The sequence below is a fragment of the Myotis yumanensis genome, unplaced genomic scaffold (assembly GCF_028538775.1).
Source record: "Myotis yumanensis isolate MYYU_CA2020_CCGP unplaced genomic scaffold, mMyoYum1.0.hap1 SCAF_8, whole genome shotgun sequence".
NCBI classification, from domain to species: domain Eukaryota; kingdom Metazoa; phylum Chordata; class Mammalia; order Chiroptera; family Vespertilionidae; genus Myotis; species Myotis yumanensis.
In genome coordinates, this window is record NW_027223759.1 from 78900739 (window position 1) to 78919775 (window position 19037).

At 41.4% G+C, this 19037-nt stretch overlaps 1 protein-coding gene across 1 annotated transcript in view; it reads left to right on the top strand.

Moving 5' to 3' along the window:
* NCKAP5 (NCK associated protein 5) overlaps positions 1–19037 on the top strand; it is an 873870-nt gene that overhangs the window by 676130 nt on the left and 178703 nt on the right. The window contains 2 exon segments of the mRNA XM_070423100.1: positions 2654–2692; positions 10435–10554. Coding sequence (XP_070279201.1) covers positions 2654–2692; positions 10435–10554 — 159 coding nt within the window.

The window sequence follows — 19037 nt, forward strand, 5'->3', positions numbered from 1 at the left end:
TACCAAGATGATTATATGCTTATCACACTGGGACATAATTGTGTTCTTGCTGCCTTCCTACCAGCTGTGCACCCTCTGAACCAAGGCACACATCCTAGTCATCTAGCTTTGCAAATACTCTACAGATTCATATTGAACAAATGAAGGATGACGAAATGAGTGAAGAGAAGTACCTGATACCTAGGGTAGTTAAGTGTTCTGACTTGATCTTTAATGTTGTCAGGTTCAGTTATCACACTAAATGGTCATGTAGTGGCTGAAAAATATCACATAATTTACCTGTCCACCTTCATTTTATCAATAGAAGCCATATTAGGTACAAAGCTTCAAGGTTATGGTGAAGTTTAGTAAGTGATTTTTTTTGTGAAGTGCTTTTGAAATATGCAGGAGAAAAAGAAATTTTAGTACAAATAGGTGTAGAAATTTTGAGTGGTTATCTGGAGAAAATGCCAGATCTTGAAATACCAGGGAGGTTATTGGTTTCACATGTGGCCCTTCGCTAGAATTGTGACCACTTTTAAGCCAGTTATTATAAGGGAATGAGATTACCAAATTGGCTTAGATTAATCAAGATCCACCTCCTTGGTCTGAGAGGGGCCCAGTTTCACTCACTGTCCCAAGCTGCCTGATACCTGAAGAAAATTAGAATTCTGTTAATATATTATACTAGAGGCCCAGTGCACGAATTCATGCACCAGCGGGGTCCCTCGGCCTGGCCTGCGGGATCAGGCTGAAACCAGCTCTCCGACATCCCCCAAGGGGTCCTGGATTGTGAGAGGGTGCAGGCCAGGCCAAGGGACCCCACCAGTGCACAATCGGGGCCAGGGAGGGATGAGGGATCGTGGGAGGGCTCCAGGGCATGTCCGGCCCATCTGACTCAGTCCCGATTGGCCGGACCCCAGCAGCAAGCTAACCTACCAGTCAGAGCGTCTGCACCCTGGTGGTCAGAGCACGTCATAACGAATGGTCTACTGGTTGACTATCTGCCCCCCTGGTGGTCAGTGCATGTCATAGCAAGCGGTTGAGCAGCCTTAGCATATCATTAGCATATTACACTTTGATTGGTTGAATGGCTGACCGGTTGACCACTTAGCGTATTAGGCTTTTATTATATAGGAAGACTTGGTTTTACTTTGGGAGTAGCTCAAAATAACAGAGGCTATTATATTTCCCTCTCACATAGAAGTGCAGAGATAATACAGTTCCATGCACCATCAAGACCAGGTTATTTTATTTTCCTGCCCAACTTTATGTGACTTCCATTGTCAAGGTGGCTGCTGAAGCTCCAGCCATCACTTTCATATCCCAGACAGAAAAAATAGGAAGAAGGATAAGCCTTCTTCTTCCTAGAGACTTTCTATAATCCTAGGGAAATAGTTTTCTTATAACTCATTGGCCAGAAGTTTGTCACAGAGTGGCAGTTACAAAGGGGGCTGGGAAATGTAGTTTGATATGCCCAGTCAAAAATTAGGGCTTTTTAGTTAGGAGGAATGGGAAATGGATATTGGAATAAGCAACTACCAGACTATTACAGGTAGCAACAACAAATGGATGGCATAAATGTACATGGAGGAGGGAAGTAGAGTATACAGGAACCAATGAGTTGTCCCTCTTCTCCACCCTTCAGTCTATCTCTACTGCAAGTAAAGGGTGTCCCAAAATTCACGCAAGAAGTAATTTTGATAGAAAACACAGGTTTGTAATTAAAAATTGTAAATTTTTTTATTGATTCATAAAGTATACAGTATAGGGTTATGTATAGAATAGCATATCGGGTAAAGCCACGGCTTTGCTGGCACATATGCACTCTTTTGTTATTGCCTGAGCAGCCGCATTTTCAAAGAAGAATGGTCCAATGATGCCTCCAGCCCAAAATCCACACCAAACAGTGACACGTTGTGGATGCATTTGTTTCTCAACAATCACTCATGGATTTTCTGAACCCCAAATGTGACAATTTTGTCGATTAACCAAGCCATCAAGATGAAAATGAGCCTCATCGAAATTCAGCCACATTTATGCAAAACGGTCATGGAAAATTTCAACAAAAGAGTGCGTATGTGCCAGCAATGCCATGGAGGCCATTTACCAAATATGCTATTCCATACATAATCCTATACTGTATACTTTATTAATCAATTAAAAAATTTACAGTTTTTAATTATAAACCTGTGTTTTCTATCAAAACTACTTCTTGCGTGAATTTTGGGACACCCTTTACTTCTATATAGTGGAATAGTCCCACAGCAAACGAATAGAAAGGAGAGGCAAAGGTTTGTAAATCAGCAAAGTGTAGACACTGCGTACAGATAATTATGATTGTTTTTTGTACTCTGTAATTTTTTAGCCTTCTTGGAGTCTTTACGTGTGAAAAGATATTATTTTTCCAAACATGGAAATGTGAAAATCAAGGTATGAATGATCTTTCCAGAATAACTGTCTTAATTAGCAACAAGGTCACCTTTGGAAAAAACAAACTATTACCTAGAAGGATAGGCTTATTATGAAAAGAATCAGTCCCCTGGAAGCAGAGGACAGAGGCAAATGAGGAGCTAATTAGCGACAGTAAGCTGTGGGAAACTTACTGCTAAATTAGAGTCCATGAGTGTAGCCGCATGATTATACTGACAACTCTTTTCTTTATTTTTTAAAGGTAGCCAACCAAGTTGTTCAGGCTCTACTCACTCAAAAGGTAGGTCACTTTCTGGCTTTATTATTTTCAAAGTACCTATGTGAATAGATGGGAACTCATATTTGTCATACTAGGAAATTGTGATTGATAGATGCACTACTTTTCTATTTATTCACTTAGGTTGAAATTGTGTGTGTATTAGATGGTGTATGGAGTGACCTCAATGAGCAACAGAATCGTAACATTCAAACTCTTGGTAAAGTAATAGGAAGCCTTTTGAAGATGAGAGATTCCCAGGTACCCAGATGAGTAGCAGACCTATCATTTTCACTTAGCAAGGGCCAACAGTGAGCAAGTTGGTGGATCCCTCCAATTCTTGTAAAATGAACAGCCTATTTCAGACAGCATTAACAGAAGCCAGGCATTTAGCAAGAGACCTTTGAGGTTATGGAAGCTATTTAGTTTCTCAGGGCCTCAGTTTCTTTTCTGTAAAACAGGGGCAGCAACACCCACCTCCCAGAACTGCTGTGGTCCCTCTATGGAAGGAAGCATGGAGAGCAGTTTCTGTAGTGGTGGAGATATGAAATAAATGAAGTGTTATTCCATTTGTCAATGATCCCTTTATCAACCTAGGGGAAAAACAGATGGTAATTTCTATGCCTGTGTCTTTCCTATCCCCCTCTTCTGCCCTCAGACAATATAACATAATGTTATTGGGTCAGAGTAGGTAAATACAGGAGTTGCCCCAAATTGGCTGGTGAATTCTATTGACCTTTCCCACCTCTTTCCACAATGCTTTTCAGAGACTAAGTTCTAGGTCAGTGATGGCAAACCTATGACACGCGTGTCAGAGGTGACATGCAAACTCATTTTTTTGGTTGATTTTTCTTTGTTAAATGGCATTTAAATATATAAAATAAATATCAAAAATATAAGTCTTTGTTTTACTATGGTTGCAAATATAAAAAAATTTCTATATGTGACATGGCACATATAGACTTTCTCCCCCAACTACTTCTGTCAAAATATCATGTTTCCTGCTACAAATGATTTTAACTGCTTTAGGTTGTACATTCACATCACATAGTGTAGTGAGATGTCAGTATATTTATGTAAAGTTAGAAATAGGTTTAATTTTGAATTACAGAGATCCCAAATAATAGTGGCTTAAATAAGCTACCGTGTTTTTTCTTTCTCACATCTAATCCACAGGTAGGCAGTACAGGGCTGTATGGTGACACTGCTCCATAAAGTCCACGGGGTCCCCGTTATCCCTGCCTTCTACTTATTCAGTGAGATATGGCCTCCATTCCCAAGGTTACGTCATGGTCCAAAATAGCTGCTCTGGCTCCAGTCATCATGTCCACATTCCAGCCATCAGGAAGGAAGAAAAGCTGAAAAAAAATGAAAAGGGTCAAGGGCACACACCAATTGTCTTGAAGAAACACTTTCAAAAGCTTTCATATCTCCCTACTTACACCTCCTTGAACAGACCTTTGCCACAGAGCCACATGTAAGGAAGCTGGAAATGAAGTCTTCATTCTGGAAATGTGCCGCCTGAAAATGTACTGACATATTATTGTAGAAGAAGTGGGGAAACAGATGTTTAAGAACAGTTTACGCTTTCTGTCACAACCTATGTGAATGCCTTTCTTTTTTCAAAGGCTTCAATTTCTCAGTGGTAGAAACTCTGTGCTCATTTAATTACAAACCCGGGGGCCGAGGGAGCACTATGTGTACCCTCTGAAAGACTGCTCAGGCCTGGCTGTTCTAACGGTGCCCCAGGAAGGAGACAAGGAAACTGTCTGGTACAATATTAAGGGAAGTGGGACTCTTCAGGTTAGCCACAAAAAACAGCTGCACAAATCCAATCTACCTGGCGCAGTTAGCCGTCAGACACAGAAGGGCAAGTTACCGGGAGAGAGCGTGCCTCAGAGACAGCATCAGCAGGAGAGCCAGGGCTCCTGCGGTCCCCAAAGAATCATGTTCCGCAGAAGCGTGTGCCTCCCAGTTTTTATAGGGACTGTAAAACCGAAGCAAAAATCACTAGAGCTTCTTTAATTAAGAGCACAATATAGGAAATAAAATGTCTCCAATATGCAGATGAGAAAACTAATTCTAAACAGGATGTACCTCTTAAAGAGACCCAGTCAAAACAGAAATCTTGAGAGATTTATCCAAGTCACAGAAACAATCCTGGAGATGAAATTATAGTCATAACTCTTCAGGTTTAAAATATGTCACTTGTCATGGCACAAAGGCAAGTTTGCCCTGGCATCAGCTCTTCTCTGGGCACCCAAACGAGCAGTTTTCATGGCATTCCCTGCATGGCCTGGGTAAGTATCCCAGAGTGCGCTTCTCGGCACAATAGTAATAGGAAAAATTATTTCCATGGGCTTATCAGTTTCTATTACATGTAAAATATTGTCCTAGTCAACTAACTGAATTTCTCTCAAAACTCTGTGGATTCCCTGAGAGAGCAGATTGTACCTCCTTTAGCTCCATAATGCTCAAGTGACAGTAATAAACTCCGCTCACTTCCATTTATGGCTCCAAAGCATAGGTTCAATTCTACAAGTGCAATGAAATCAATAATCGGGCTAAACCCCTATTTTGTCTGCAATACATTTTATCTTCATTAAGTCAGTTACACTCACTGAAAATGTAGCTCTCCAGGTTGTGTGTGTGTGTGTGTGTGTGTGTGTGTGTGTTTTACCACTGACACCAAACTTACAAGAAAAGCAATTCTCTCTGAAGCTATTTTTCAGCATATCAACACCTCAGACTAATCTGCATGTTCTTTAGGGCAGCCAGATAGTTCTAGAGCATTTTTTTCTTCACCATCATAGAATAATGCTCCCTTACCCTGACTCTAGGAATACAGCCATCCAGGTAAAAGCAGAACACAATTGTGTAGCTTGAAACTGAGAGAACTTCAAACCCCTATGTGTTTCCTATCCACTGGTCTAGCAATGGTGTGTGTAGCTTCTGGTTCCTCGAAGAGGGTCTGTTAATATAGGGTTTGGCAAAAGTAGGTTTATAGTTGTGAGTACATGAAACACCAAGTTTATTCTTGTATTATGAAGAATTAATTATTATATTATTTTCCAAATGAACAACTGTGTTTACTGTGCACTAACAAGAAGTCACACCCCATGTCCAGCACTTTAAATGCACTGAATCAGTCTGTTCTCCCTGCAGCCCAGTGAGATCGGACTAAGCAAGCAGTTTGCCCACAGTTCTAATGGCAGAAGTGGCATAGCCCGTGCTTTAGCCCAAAGTTGATTGCGCTGATCCCATGCCCTCTCCCTCTGCACCATTCAGCTTCCACGATCCCAGTCAGTCCCTTGTTTCCCACTGTACCTCAGCAGGCAGAGGAGATGCTATGAAAACCCACAGATGTATTGAAACCCACCCATTAGTTATGATCACAGGGAATAAAGCAAAAGAGCAAGGTAGCCAACAGATTTCGTAAAACTCCTGGAAGCAGGACCAGGCCTCACCAGCAAGAACATCCAGGATCTGCCACTTGGGGAGTCAGAGCTGCTGTGCATTGGGAGTCACGCTTTCTCAGCATCAATCTTAATTTGGACCAAAGAATTTCACAATTGCTGGGGACCTTAGAGAGCATTCAGTCCCGAGATTGCCAACTAGCTTTGGTAATGGGCTCGGTTCACTCTAATTACATGAACTGGTTCGCCGTCACCCAGACTTAAAATGTTTAATCCAAATGTCTGTAGGATGAAGGCTCACACTCTGCAGTCTGCCCGGAACCTCACCACTTCCTGCTGATTAGAGCCGGTCTGACTGGCTCACACACTTACTGACCTGCCTTGCCTTTTAATGGTAGTTGTTCATGTGGAGGTCCTTGATTCTTGGTTAGTCTGAAATTGGCCAGCCCTTTCCTGAAATGGCTTTTCTTTTTCCAGAAGTCTTAGGATCCTCAAAAGAGAGAAGGAAGTATCTGTAACAGCCGCTCCCCAGAGGAGAGGCTGGGGGTGTGTTGTCTGCTCAGGGAAGGATTCACTGGCACTTCACAAGCAGTCCCAGGAAGCAGCGGGGACATTCCTGCTCTCCAAAACCTGGTTTTGTGCAGTAGCTCAAGTTACAGGGGAGAAACCAGGCCTCACCAGCAAAAGTTATTTCCTCAAGGTCACGTGGGCCCAGAGCCCAGGCCCCTTACCTCCCAACCAGAGGGATTCATCTGGAATAGCTTACCATTGTAATTTCATTTTTACGTGAAAAATAAGATTTAAATAGTTTTCATCAATCCTCTAGTGATAATGTCGGTGAATATCCTGCTTCGAAGCAATCAGCATGTTCTTGAATTTACCTCAGCAGGGAGCCAGGTAATGGTTTTGCTCTAGATGCTGGAGCAGCTGTTCTCCTCAGGAATGTACAGCAGTGAATCCGCATCTCAATCCCAGTGCAGGCGGCGCTGTGGATGTGTTCATGGTCCAGGGAAGTTATGAATTGAGATTATTAAGGTGCACAGAGGCCTTTGGGATCAGTGTGTCCTGTTGCTCAGTTTATTTTGCCCTCACACTCACCTGTAACTCCTTACTCTCAGTTTCCAGTTGCTGGCGACATCCAGATTGCAAGGAGAACAGGCCTGGCTGTTCTCTTGAACCCAAGACGATTATACTTTCTTACATGAGATTAAATTAAGTCAAGTCTTTGGCATTATTTCCTGCTGGTATATTGTGTCTCCCTTTTTATTTCAGAAGACACAACCCTAGAGTTTCAGTGGGGTCCTCTTGAGGCCTGAGACACACTTGGGAGTCACAGGAAAAGCAGGGCTGCGAGAGAGGATGGGTGGTCCTGCGCCTGCTGTGAGCCACGGGCCCAAGACAACAGTGTCTAACAGAGGAGTCGCTTAATTATAATGTTTACTTAGAAGGGTAGTCTTGTTCTGGCCTCTGTAAGTGACAAGGTCCAAACAGTAGCTGTTATACCCGCTCTAAACAGGCCATGTGCTCCTTTACCGCGGTTCCCATTGTGGGCGCAGGGGAAGCAGCCAGCCAGCTGCCGCGCTGCCCGGCTTGCACTGCGGAGGTCAGAGAAATTGTTTTTCTCTTTCTCTTTCCATCTCTCGGTCTGGTTCTGTCTGTAAATGTGCACATGGGCACACATGCATGGTTTGGATTAGTGTCCTGTGATGACAGCTGTCTGGCCTAAGTTACTGTCTATGGCTTGACTGAAGACAACAAAAATATTTAAGAACGACACAGGCGATTCTTTTACGTCTGGGAGTTTTCAGTGCTGCTCACTGGTGTTTATCAGTGGCTGAAAGACCAGTGTCACACCCTGGAAGCCCCCACGTCCCCTCTGCCCTGTGCTGGTGGGGATGAGCCAAGCAACGAACAGTTCTCCAGGTCGATAAATTGTGTTCCTGCTAATGGACTCCTACCACCTTCAGTCGTAGTGATGGGCACTTGTACAAAACCTCTCTATAGAGCATATTGATTTCTTTATTTCCTTCTTTTTCCTTTTATTTTATTTTTTACCCACCTGAAGGCTCTTCCAAGTTATTCTCAGCTTTGCTGCTAGAAATTGCTGATAGTATTCCTTGCAGGTCTGCTTTCTTCTTGCAAATGCACATGTTGTAAGCTCCTGTCCCCACAGCTTCTCCTGCGAATGAGAACGAGTGTGTTTCCCACCTAACTGGTGCTATTAATATTTATTTACCTCCCAGTCAAGTTTTATTAATTACTTAATTAGCAGTAGTAACAACAATTAGTGTTTGGGAACCGGACATGTTATATACATGCTAAGAACAAGCATTAGCACTAATGAGATGAAGAGATTGAATTCTAAATAAAGAAAATAAATTTAGCCTTTTAATTTGAACCGTGCCTAGGCCCCCAAAACAGCCTCTGCCAAGGGGCAGGTGTATTCACGCGCATGTGCACACACACATAGCCCTACCCCTGCCTTGGATGGCTGCCTTCCTAGACCTGGCACCCAGGGGCCTCATCTGAACATGACCTTCCTTTGCTCTGCTCTGCATTTGTAGGCAGCCATCAGTTGCAAGCATCCTGTGCATAAGCTCCACCCATTTACCTGAAAAGGTGAGGAGAGTGGAAGCTGCACAGTGGCCACACCTGTGCCTGCTCCTTTGCCCCTGTAACAATGAACAGCGTGGAGATGGTGATGGCTCCTCAGTCAAAGTCCAGAAGGTGGATCTCTCTACCTTCACATTTCGGGTTGACACAAGGTTGTGGAACAGGCCCGCTCATGTCTGTGACTCCTGCTTAGACCTGGGGGTCAGAGCCATTGACCAGAGCTCTCCGTTGCTTACGGAGCCTTCAGTGAAGCTTGGAGCTGCCCCGCGTCAAATTACGGAGATGGACAAACTGAAAGAGTTGAGAAACTTGAACTCTCTTGGCCACACCATCTCTAGAGAATAGAATTTTGTTGTCATCATCCCCTTTAACAAAATAATCACAGAAGTTCATTAAGCTCCCACTACATGGGATGTGGTGCTAGGGGAGAGATTAAGAGTGTAAGAATATGCTTGCGCTGTTGTTTATTTGACTATCTTCTGACACTTGCCTTTTGAGGAATGTGCCATCTAATTGACAAGACAAGTCTAGAGCATGAAAGTTAAAATCAGTTCAAAGTAACATATGCTCAATATCATGTAAGAGGCAGTGAGGGCTCACTGGAGCTCCTCACTGAAAGCAGTCTTTGAGGGAACCGGGTGAGAGTGTCAGAGGGGAGCCAGCTCGAATTGAATGAATGTCACTCAGAGCCAGACTTGGCCCGAGAAGGAGGCAGATGAGAAGGGAACGTGGTTGTGGCAGAGGGAAGGCTTTGGAAAACAACAGACAGACCCATATTCTATGCATGGTAAGAGCAGAAACCTTTTTTAAAAAATCATGAAATAGTGAAAGATTAAGGTCAAAAATGTAGAAAGGAGCCAGCATTTGAAGAACCTTGAATTGGGGAGTTATTCTAGTGTCTCTTGAGCCCCATCAAAGAGGGTGCAGACACTTGCGTACTGTTAGTGTCTTTATGGCATGTCCACCTGGAAGGCAGATCCCTGGTGGGCCTCGGGGAATCCCGATGTTCCTGTGTCGGCTCCCCTCTTGACAGCGGGAAAGGCTGCGGTGGTGTCTGCGCAGTTCCAGGGGCTGCTCCGGAGGATGACAACATGCAGTTACTCTACTTTCCCAGCCCCAGCACCAGCACCAAAACGCCTCAGGAGAGCTAGAAATCCTCTAGTTCAGAGGCTGGGCAAGTTTCCAGTGGCCTTTTCAAGCCCTCACTTCATTCTTGCTTCATCCACACGCTAAATGCATCACCGACTCTATTAGCCGCAGCGCTGAGAATTTCAGCTCATTCCACAAACAGCCGGCCGGGAAAGGCTCCATCAAAAGTGATAGTTTCTTTAGTTCATCAAATCTCTATTCACTGCAAAAACATTATTGTCCTTGTGGTTTGTGCTTTATGATTGCTTTTATGGAGACAATGAAAAGGCAAACTATACAGGTGGAAACTTAAATTGACTTTATATCGCTAAGGTTTACCATCTTCAAAAATAGCATGCTAGATTAATGCATTTCTGATTTCAGGTTGCTTTTATAAAAAAAAAAATTGGTCTTCCCTGCACACAATAATTCTATCAGACAATGGGCCGTGGAAGAAAACATTGTGTGTGATTTATTTCTGGGGGCTTTGAAGAACAAAAAGAATATTTTCTTACTAATGTGTCTGAAATATCAGATAAAATATGGTCCCAATATGCTAAGGTATGTTTCAGTGATAGACTTTTTCCCCTTTCAATGTGTTTGTTGTAGGATCTAAGGGAGGAATGTGTAAAGTTGAAAACACGAGTGTTCGATTTGGAACAACAGAACCGAACGTTAAGTATCCTGTTCCAGCAGCGACTCAGGCCAGCCTCTGACCTGCTCCTCCAGGTATGTGTTTTTGTGGAAAACAATCTTTGCTACTGAAATGCTATTGACAAGAAGTTACTTATGTTCAAAAGTTTTTACTATCTCCATGGGAATACCATATTATGTCATTTAAATTGAATGTCTTTCAAATTTCTAACTTTCTAAAGCTACATTTAAAGAAATGCATCAACAAATAATAAATGGTGAAAGGAACAACCAGAAGGCGTCCTCTAGTAAATGAAACAAAATCATGGAATGGAGTCAGGAAATAATTGACTACTTGGGGGACCGGTATTAGTGTTCTTGTATTCCATAATAAGCAAGGAAGAGTTTTATGTAATGCCTGTGATTTTTCTCCTCTCTCTCTCATTCCTCCTCATAATACAAGACTCCCTATATTCTACTTCAGCATTTTACAGATTCTTTTTGTCTAAATGCTCCCACCAAACTCTTCCATTACTTACTTTTATAGCATGTAAAGTCATACAAAGTCAAACTGTTACTATTATCCAAGGAGAGCTCTCCCTATTCCCACCTGTTGCTGGTGGGAGTGGGCTTCTTGCAATGTCACAAGAAGAAGAATTTTATGAGACTCGCAGTCATGGATGAGATATTGTAGAAAGCTTCATTTCTGTAGGATTAAACCCCTGAGTTTCCAAGGTTCCATTTCCCTTCACCTGCCAAAGAGGAAGTCCAGCTGTGTCTTTAGCAGAGGTAGGATTAAAGCTGTTGCTCCGAGTTCCCATTCCATGTTGGGGAACAATCCAGGCCAGCATCAGGCTAGCTTAGATTGTGTTTCCAGCTGTAGTCCATCAGCCCATTGCATGTGGGGTCTGTGGCCATGGGCCTTGCAACTTCCAGGAACACAGGCAAATGCAAGAGCCACAAGAGCCAAGAGCCAAGAGAGTGACCTCCTTTGTCTGGTAGATTATGTAATCCCAAATTTTCACAGGCTTGCATTGGCCCCACTCCTTCATCACTGTGGATGCATCCATCTTTCCTTTGTTGGACCCTTTCCCCCAGTGATTTACTGGAATTGGACCTGTGATTGCCTGGGGAGTGTGAAATTGCAGCTTCCTGGTGAAGCTGCCCATATGGCCATGCTTACAATGCCTGGCCTTTCCCAGCCCCAGCACGAAAATGTCCCAAGAGATTTAGAAATCCTCTAGTTCAGAGGCTGGGCAAGTTTCCAGTGGCCTTTTAAAGCCCTCACTTCATTCTTGCTTCACCCAAACGAAATGCATCTCTGACCTTTTGTCCTTTCCTATCCTATATAATAAAAGTCTACTATGCAAATTGACTAAACAGTGGAACGACCTGTTGGCAGGGGCAGGGCTGGTGAGCGTGTGGTGCCAGGCCAGTCAAGGTGGGTGCCAGTGGGCAGAGGGAGGGGAAGGCAGTCAGGGGGCGGCAGTGACTGGCAGTGGTGGAGGGGCAATCGGGGAGTGGGGCCGGCTGCTCGCCATCCTGCGTGTCCCCCGATCGATCGGCTCGCGGGTTGCCTCCTGCAGAGGGAGGCCAGACTGTGGCTTAGGCCCACTTTCCAGGAGGAGTGGGCCTAAGCCATCAGTGGGACATCCCTCAGGGGCTCCTGGTCTGTGAGAGGGCGCAGGCCAGGCTGAGGGACCCCCCCCGCCCCCCAAGTGCACAAATTTTCGTGCACCAGGCCTCTAGTTATTAATAACTAGCTAATTACAAAGGTATCAAAACTATCGGCTGATTTTGACAAATTTCTCAAGAATATATTTGACTGCAGGAAAACACATGAGTTAGCAAAAGGGCCTAGAGGGCTGATCTTTGCTATTTGCTTTTTTTTTTTTACCCTATTAATATGCATATTTGCTCAAACAAGTTCCATGAGCCTTGCTCAGAGCATTCTGAGTCTTGGCTAGCAAAGAGTATGTGAAGTTTCACAGGGGCAAGGTACATTAATTTACAAAGAATAACCCCCCAGCTGCCTGGCCTAATTGGCTGAAAGAAAGAATAAAGAGAGGGGTGTCCTCTAAACCTTCCTGTCCAGCACTGTAGACACTAGTCACATGGCACTGTTGAAATTGAAAGTAAACTAAATGAAATTCCTATGTCAAACTAGCCATATTTCAAGTGTTGAAAAGCCACATTTGGTCAGTGGCTTTTATAGGACATCTCCATCATCTTAAGAAAATTCTACAGGACAGCACTTTTCCAGACGATTGAGTCAGTGTTGCTAATTTACCCTCTGAACTTTGGCATAAACGTCTTTGCTGGACTTCTCAGGAAAATGATAAAAAAAACATTGCAATTTATTTCAAAGAAAGAAAGATGTTCAGTAAAGCTGAGCATCAAATGTAATCCCCACCCCACCCCCAAATTAAAATAAAACACTCTCTGAATTGTAAAATAGATCTCATCTCTTAAATCAATTTCCTCTCTTCTTTCTCTGTTAGAGCATAATTCATAATTTATGGCTCAAAATTGTGTGGGAAAAAATCATTATCTCTTTGGTTTCCTAGTCCAGACTATAATAAATGTTGGTCATAGAGAATCTTGCATCTGTAAAAACTTGTATTTCTTTACCTCTCTCATAATCAAGATCCTATTTTATAATTATTTTTAACAGCTATTGCATGTTCATGAATTTTTCTGTTTTTCCTGTTTTAACTTGAAGCTTTTGTACTCCCTGTTTCTGAGTTATGATGGTTTGTTTCGACAGTCAAGACAAGTGCCATAGATATTTAAGCTTTTTCATTGGCCAACACAAATTTCTTACATCCATATCCAAATGGCAGGGAAAGGTGTGTATGCTCACAAAAGAACTCGGTGTTTATTCATTGGGTGTTTTCAGTCCACACACTCCATATTCCTCCCCAAGAAATCCTCACTTCCAGGAGCCATTCTAATGTAACGGATGGGCTGTTACTAGTTCTGTGAGGAAGAATGATAGACAGTGTGGTGCCTGCCCTCTCATACCATACAGCTCACAGTCATAGACAATATAGTTGGCCTTTCAGGTGGTCTGTTTAGTATTTGACTCATGACTCTTTATTTTCTGGTGGCACAAATACATATGGAACACTGGCCAAGGGAAAAGCAGCCAGAGCTTGCTTTGTGCCTATGAAAGCTCTGTCATTACCTGTTGAATGGAATTATGAATAAATTACACAAATTTATTCTACAAGTTGGGGAGCTGTTTTACATACCCCAAAGAGAACGTTATGCTTCCACCTCTCCTCCTATATTTTCCTGTTTAATGTGGATGCCTCAGAATTGTGCTGCATGCAGACCAGCCAGCTCTGCCTGAGGGTGTGGCTGGTGGATACGGCAAATTCACCACTGTGCCTGGTCCCAAATATTATAGACTGTATAGCTTCTGTCCACAGACTGAAGAGGTTTCTAAGTCATTTTCTGCAAATGTGAGACAACTGCATTAGTGGTCACCAGCTGTATACAGCCTAATGGTCCTCCATAACCCAACGTATCCGCCTACAGAGAAACATAGAAGATGGTGAACGAAACCATTGTGAGTTTAGTAGATACATTGTAAATGGTGGGAAAAAAAATAATTTATAGGCATCATATTTTTTGTCCCTAAAAATTACAGAAAAATAGATTGCATGGATATTATTAGGCAACTCTTATAGGAAGAAGAAAGAGGGATAGTTCTAAAGATCAGTTGACAGATTCTGAGAAACTTACAAAGGGAACTAACCAGGTCCATGAGGGGAAAGAAAAAGAGCCTAACCTGAAAATTAAAATCCTTAGAATGGCAATAAGCTTCTCTGTTGATTCCAATTTTCAGAATGATATCTCTGGGACTGTGTGTAGTAACAAATCTGATTAAGAGGGCCCTTTATATGGAAATCAACAATTTAAGCTAAATTCTAAAGAATAGAGAAGCCAGAATCACAAAGGAAATCTAAAAGCAATGATCTTAATGGTACTGGAATCTCTCACTAAATTTATTTGAACCTACTGGCTAGATGAACCAATACTCACCACTTTCTCTTATAAATCATATAATTGTGTGGGTTTTTCCAAAGTAAGTGTATTTAGTGCTCTTACAAGTTGAGTTGAATGTTCACTGTGAATGGATTGTATTTGTAGCTCAGTATGTTTATGCCAGTAGTTCATGTCATGGTAATTATGTATTTTAACTACTATATAAATCAATGAAATATGATGTGAAAAGAACTATTTCTATAAAACAAAGTTGAGTACTTCAAAAGTAGCTAGGAAGGCAAGTCACTAAAAATAAATGTTCACGATCAAATGAAATATAGGTGTCTAACGGTAAAACAATATGGGAAACAGGAAATACTTACTGTGTTATGTATAGAGGTATTCTGCATGCAAATTGCCTCCCAGGTGCCTTTAAATTCTTGCCCCACTGTTAAGAAAACCAAAAACTAGAAATCAGACACAATGCTTAAAGCATGTGTTTGATGCAAAAACAAAAACAAAAAAAAACACACACAATTATTGGAGGACTCTAATATTAGGATCTTTAGGCAAAGAAGCATATTTGGCCTTATCAAATGCTATTTAATAAATGAATTGTGCTTATCACATATCAGATACTATTCTGTAATCTCTACAGTGTTCGCCCATCTGATCTCCATTAAGATTCTATGAGGTAGGAACTATCACTGTACCCATTTTACAATGAGGACATGGACACAGGAAAGCTAAGTCACCAGCTGGTAATTGACAGAGAGGAGATTTAAATCCATGGTCAGTCTCAAGTTCTTCCCTTTACCTCCTTTCTGCATGCCCTCTGCATAAAACACGGATGGGCAGGGGAGACCTTTTTCAGATTCCGCACTGACATTTTGATTAACTGGCCCACCTGTGCTCGAGTCAGATCAGGGGGTCTGCAGCACGGTCGTAATAAGGAGCCTGCCATGTTCACACATGTCTGAAAGGCTCTTGATGTGTGGCACCCAAGGACGTCCCCTCCTGTGTGTTCTGCTTTTGTCTTGTTTTGGATACCTGTGTTATCATTACCTTGATAGGACATCGTTTTCGTATTTCCTGCCTAACTCACTTTTTTCTTTTTCTTTTTATCTGATATATCAAAGAGTCCTGGTACCCATATCCTTAGGCCAAGATAAAAAGAAAACAATGTTATAATGTAGATTATTCACACACACAGTTGAAAATCTGACAGCTTAGAACCGAAGTGTAAAAACTTGCTGTCACCTCTCAGCGTGCTGGCTTTTTGTTTGCTAGTGGTTTGTTTTGTATTATTTTAGATGAGATGAGAGGATTTGAAAAGCCTACTGGTGCTTCTGATTATTTTTTCCTACACCCAGTCTTTATTTTCAGAGAAAAAATCTATCTTATTTGGCCACATGACACACTTCCCTCTCCACCTGTCCTCAAGCACCAATCCTGCCGCCACCTCTCAGGGGCCTCCCAGGTCAGTGTGGTCCCCCCTTAACTTTCCCCTGCGAAGCTCCTGTGTAACTTATGACCCATGCCACACAATTAAGCAGCTCCTGGTCCAGTATGGAATCATGGAACCTTCATCTCTCATGGTGGAGGTCATGCAGGGCAACCCCTGGCACTAGGGATTTCATGTTACCTTTTCATTTCACCTTGAGGGCAAGAACGGTGAATGGGGCTTTTGACCCTTCACAGGTGTTACCACTGTTCATAACACATATTCAGTGTCTACTTGTTGATGGCTTAGTACTTACATACTTGCTTTTTTAAATTTAATTTTCTGTGTTGGGGGATATTTTCTTTTCTTTTTGTTTGACTTTGTATGCAACAATCTCATTACCTTCATGCTTTTTCTTTCAGTTTTGAAGTATAATTGACGTGCAACATTGTGTATGTTTAAGATGTACCACATAATGATTTGATATATGTACATATATTGATTACCACAATAAGTTTAGTTCACATACAGCACCTCACATAGTTACAATTATTTTTCTCGTGATGAGAGCTTTTATGATCTACTCTCTTAGATTTCAAATATACAGCATGATATTGTTAACTGTAGTCACCATGTTGTACATTATATCTCCAGAACTAATTTATGCTATAAATGGAAGTTGATACCTTCAGTCAACTTTGTCAGTTTCCCTGACCCCCACCATCACATGCCTCTGGCTACCACCAATCTATTCTCTGCTTCTAGGAGTTTGTTTTGTGTAGATTCTACATATAAGTGAGATCATATAATAATCACGTTTCTCTCTCTGACTTATTCTACTTAGCATTATATATACAGTATATTACAATTTCTTTTGTCCATTCACCCATTTATGGATAGTTAGATTATTTCCATGTCCTGGCTATCCTATATAATAAAGATCTAATATGCTAATTAGACCGAACAGCAGAACCACCATCCAGACGACCTTCCAGATGAAGCTGGGCCTACGAGGGCCGATCCTCTTGCACATATTTTGTGCATCAGGCCTCTAGTTGTAAATAATGCTGCAATAAATATGGAGGTACAGAAGATATCTCTTCTTTGAGGTAGTCATATTATTTTATTTCCAAGTGGAATTGCTGGATCATGGTAGTTCTACTGCAAGTTTTTGAGGGACCTCCAGACATGTGTTCCACAGTGGTTGCACCAATTTACATTCACACCTAGTGTGCAGGAGGGTTTCTTTTCTCCACATCATCTCTAACACTTATATTGATTGTAATTTTTATGATAGCCATTTTAACAGGTGTGAGGTGATGTTTCATTGTGGTTTTGATTTGAATTTCCCTGATAATTACTGATGTTGAGCATCTTTTCATATGTCTGTTGGCCATCTGTATGTCCTCTTTGAAGAACTGTCTATTCAGGTCATCTGCCTTTTTTTTAATGGGATTGTTTTTTTTGATATTGAGTTGTATGAATTTCTTATACTAGTATGTTTTGGATATTAATACCTTATCAGATGTGTGGTCTCCCATTCAGTAGGTTGCCTTTTTAAAAAATATATTTTTATTAATTTCAGAGAGGAAGGGAGAAGGAGAAAGATAGAAACATCAATGATGAGAGAGAATCATTGATCAGCTGCCTCCTGCATGCCCCACACTGAGGATGGAGCCCACAACCCAGGCCTGTGCCCTAACCTGAAATGAAACTGTGACCTCCTGGTTCATAGGTCAATGCTCAACCACTGAACCATGCTAGTTGGGCAGTAGGTTACCTTTTATTTTGTTGATGGTTCCCTTAGCTGCGCAGATGCTTTTTAGTCTTATGTATTCTCTTTGGTTTATTTTTTTTAATACGTTGCTTGTGCCTTAGGTATCATATCCAAGAAATGATTGCCAATACCCATAACAAGGAGTTTTTTCTCTATTTATTTTAGGAGTTGCATGTTTTCAGGTTTTATGTTTAAGTCTTCAAGCTATTTTGAGTTAATTCTTGCTAGTGGTATAAAATAGTGGTTTCGTTTCATTCTTTTCCATGTGAATATACAATTTTCCAAACATCTTTTATTGAAGAGACTGTCTTTTCTCCACTCAGTATTCTAGTCCAATATTAGTTGGCCATATGTGTTTGTGTCTATTTCTGCGCTCTTGACTCTATTTCAGTGGTCACTATGTTTGTTTTTATGCCAATACCATACCATTTTGATTACTATAGCCTTGTAATATAGTTTGAAATAAAGAAGTATGATGCCTCCATCTTAGTTCTTTCTCAGGGTTGCTTTGACTATTCAAGGTATTTTGTGGTTTTAAGTAAATTTTAGGATTATTTCCTAATTCAGTAAAATATGTTATTGATAAAGATTGCATTGAGTCTGTAGATTGATTTGGTGGCGTGAACATTTTAGCATTAGTTCTTTCACTTAATGAACATAAGGTATCTTTCCATTTATCTGTGTCAGCTTCAGTTTCTTTCATCAGTGTCTTACAGTTTTCAACTTAAAAATCTTTTACCTCCTTGGTTACAATTATTCAAATTATTTTACTATTTTTTTATTCTATTGTAAATGGGGTTATTTTTTTCAGATTATTTGTCAGTGTATGGAAATGCTAGTTGGTTTTATATCCTGCAACTGTACTGAATTCATGATTACATCAAACAGTCTTTGGTGAAGTACTTAGGATTTATATATATATTAAATTATGCCATTTACTGCTTTCTTTCAAAATTGGATTCTATTTTTTTTCTTGCCTGATTGCCCTAGCTAGGACTGTCAGTACTATGTTGAATAGAAGTAATCTTGTACCTGATCTTAGAAGAAAAGCTTTTATCTTTTCACCATTGAGTATGATGTTACCTGTGGGCTTATTATATATGGCCTCCATTATGTTGAGATATAGTTCTTCTATACACAATTTTTAAGAGTTTTATCATAAATATGTACATTTTGTCAAATACTTTTTCTACATCTTTTGAGATGATTATATGATTTTTATCTTTTAGTAGAGGCTTGGTTCACGAAATTTGTACATGGGGACACGGGGGGAGTGTCCCTCAGCCCGGCCTACACCCTTGGGGGATGTCCAACTGCTGGTTTAGGGATCAGGCCTAAACCAAGAGTTGGACATTCCTCTCGCAA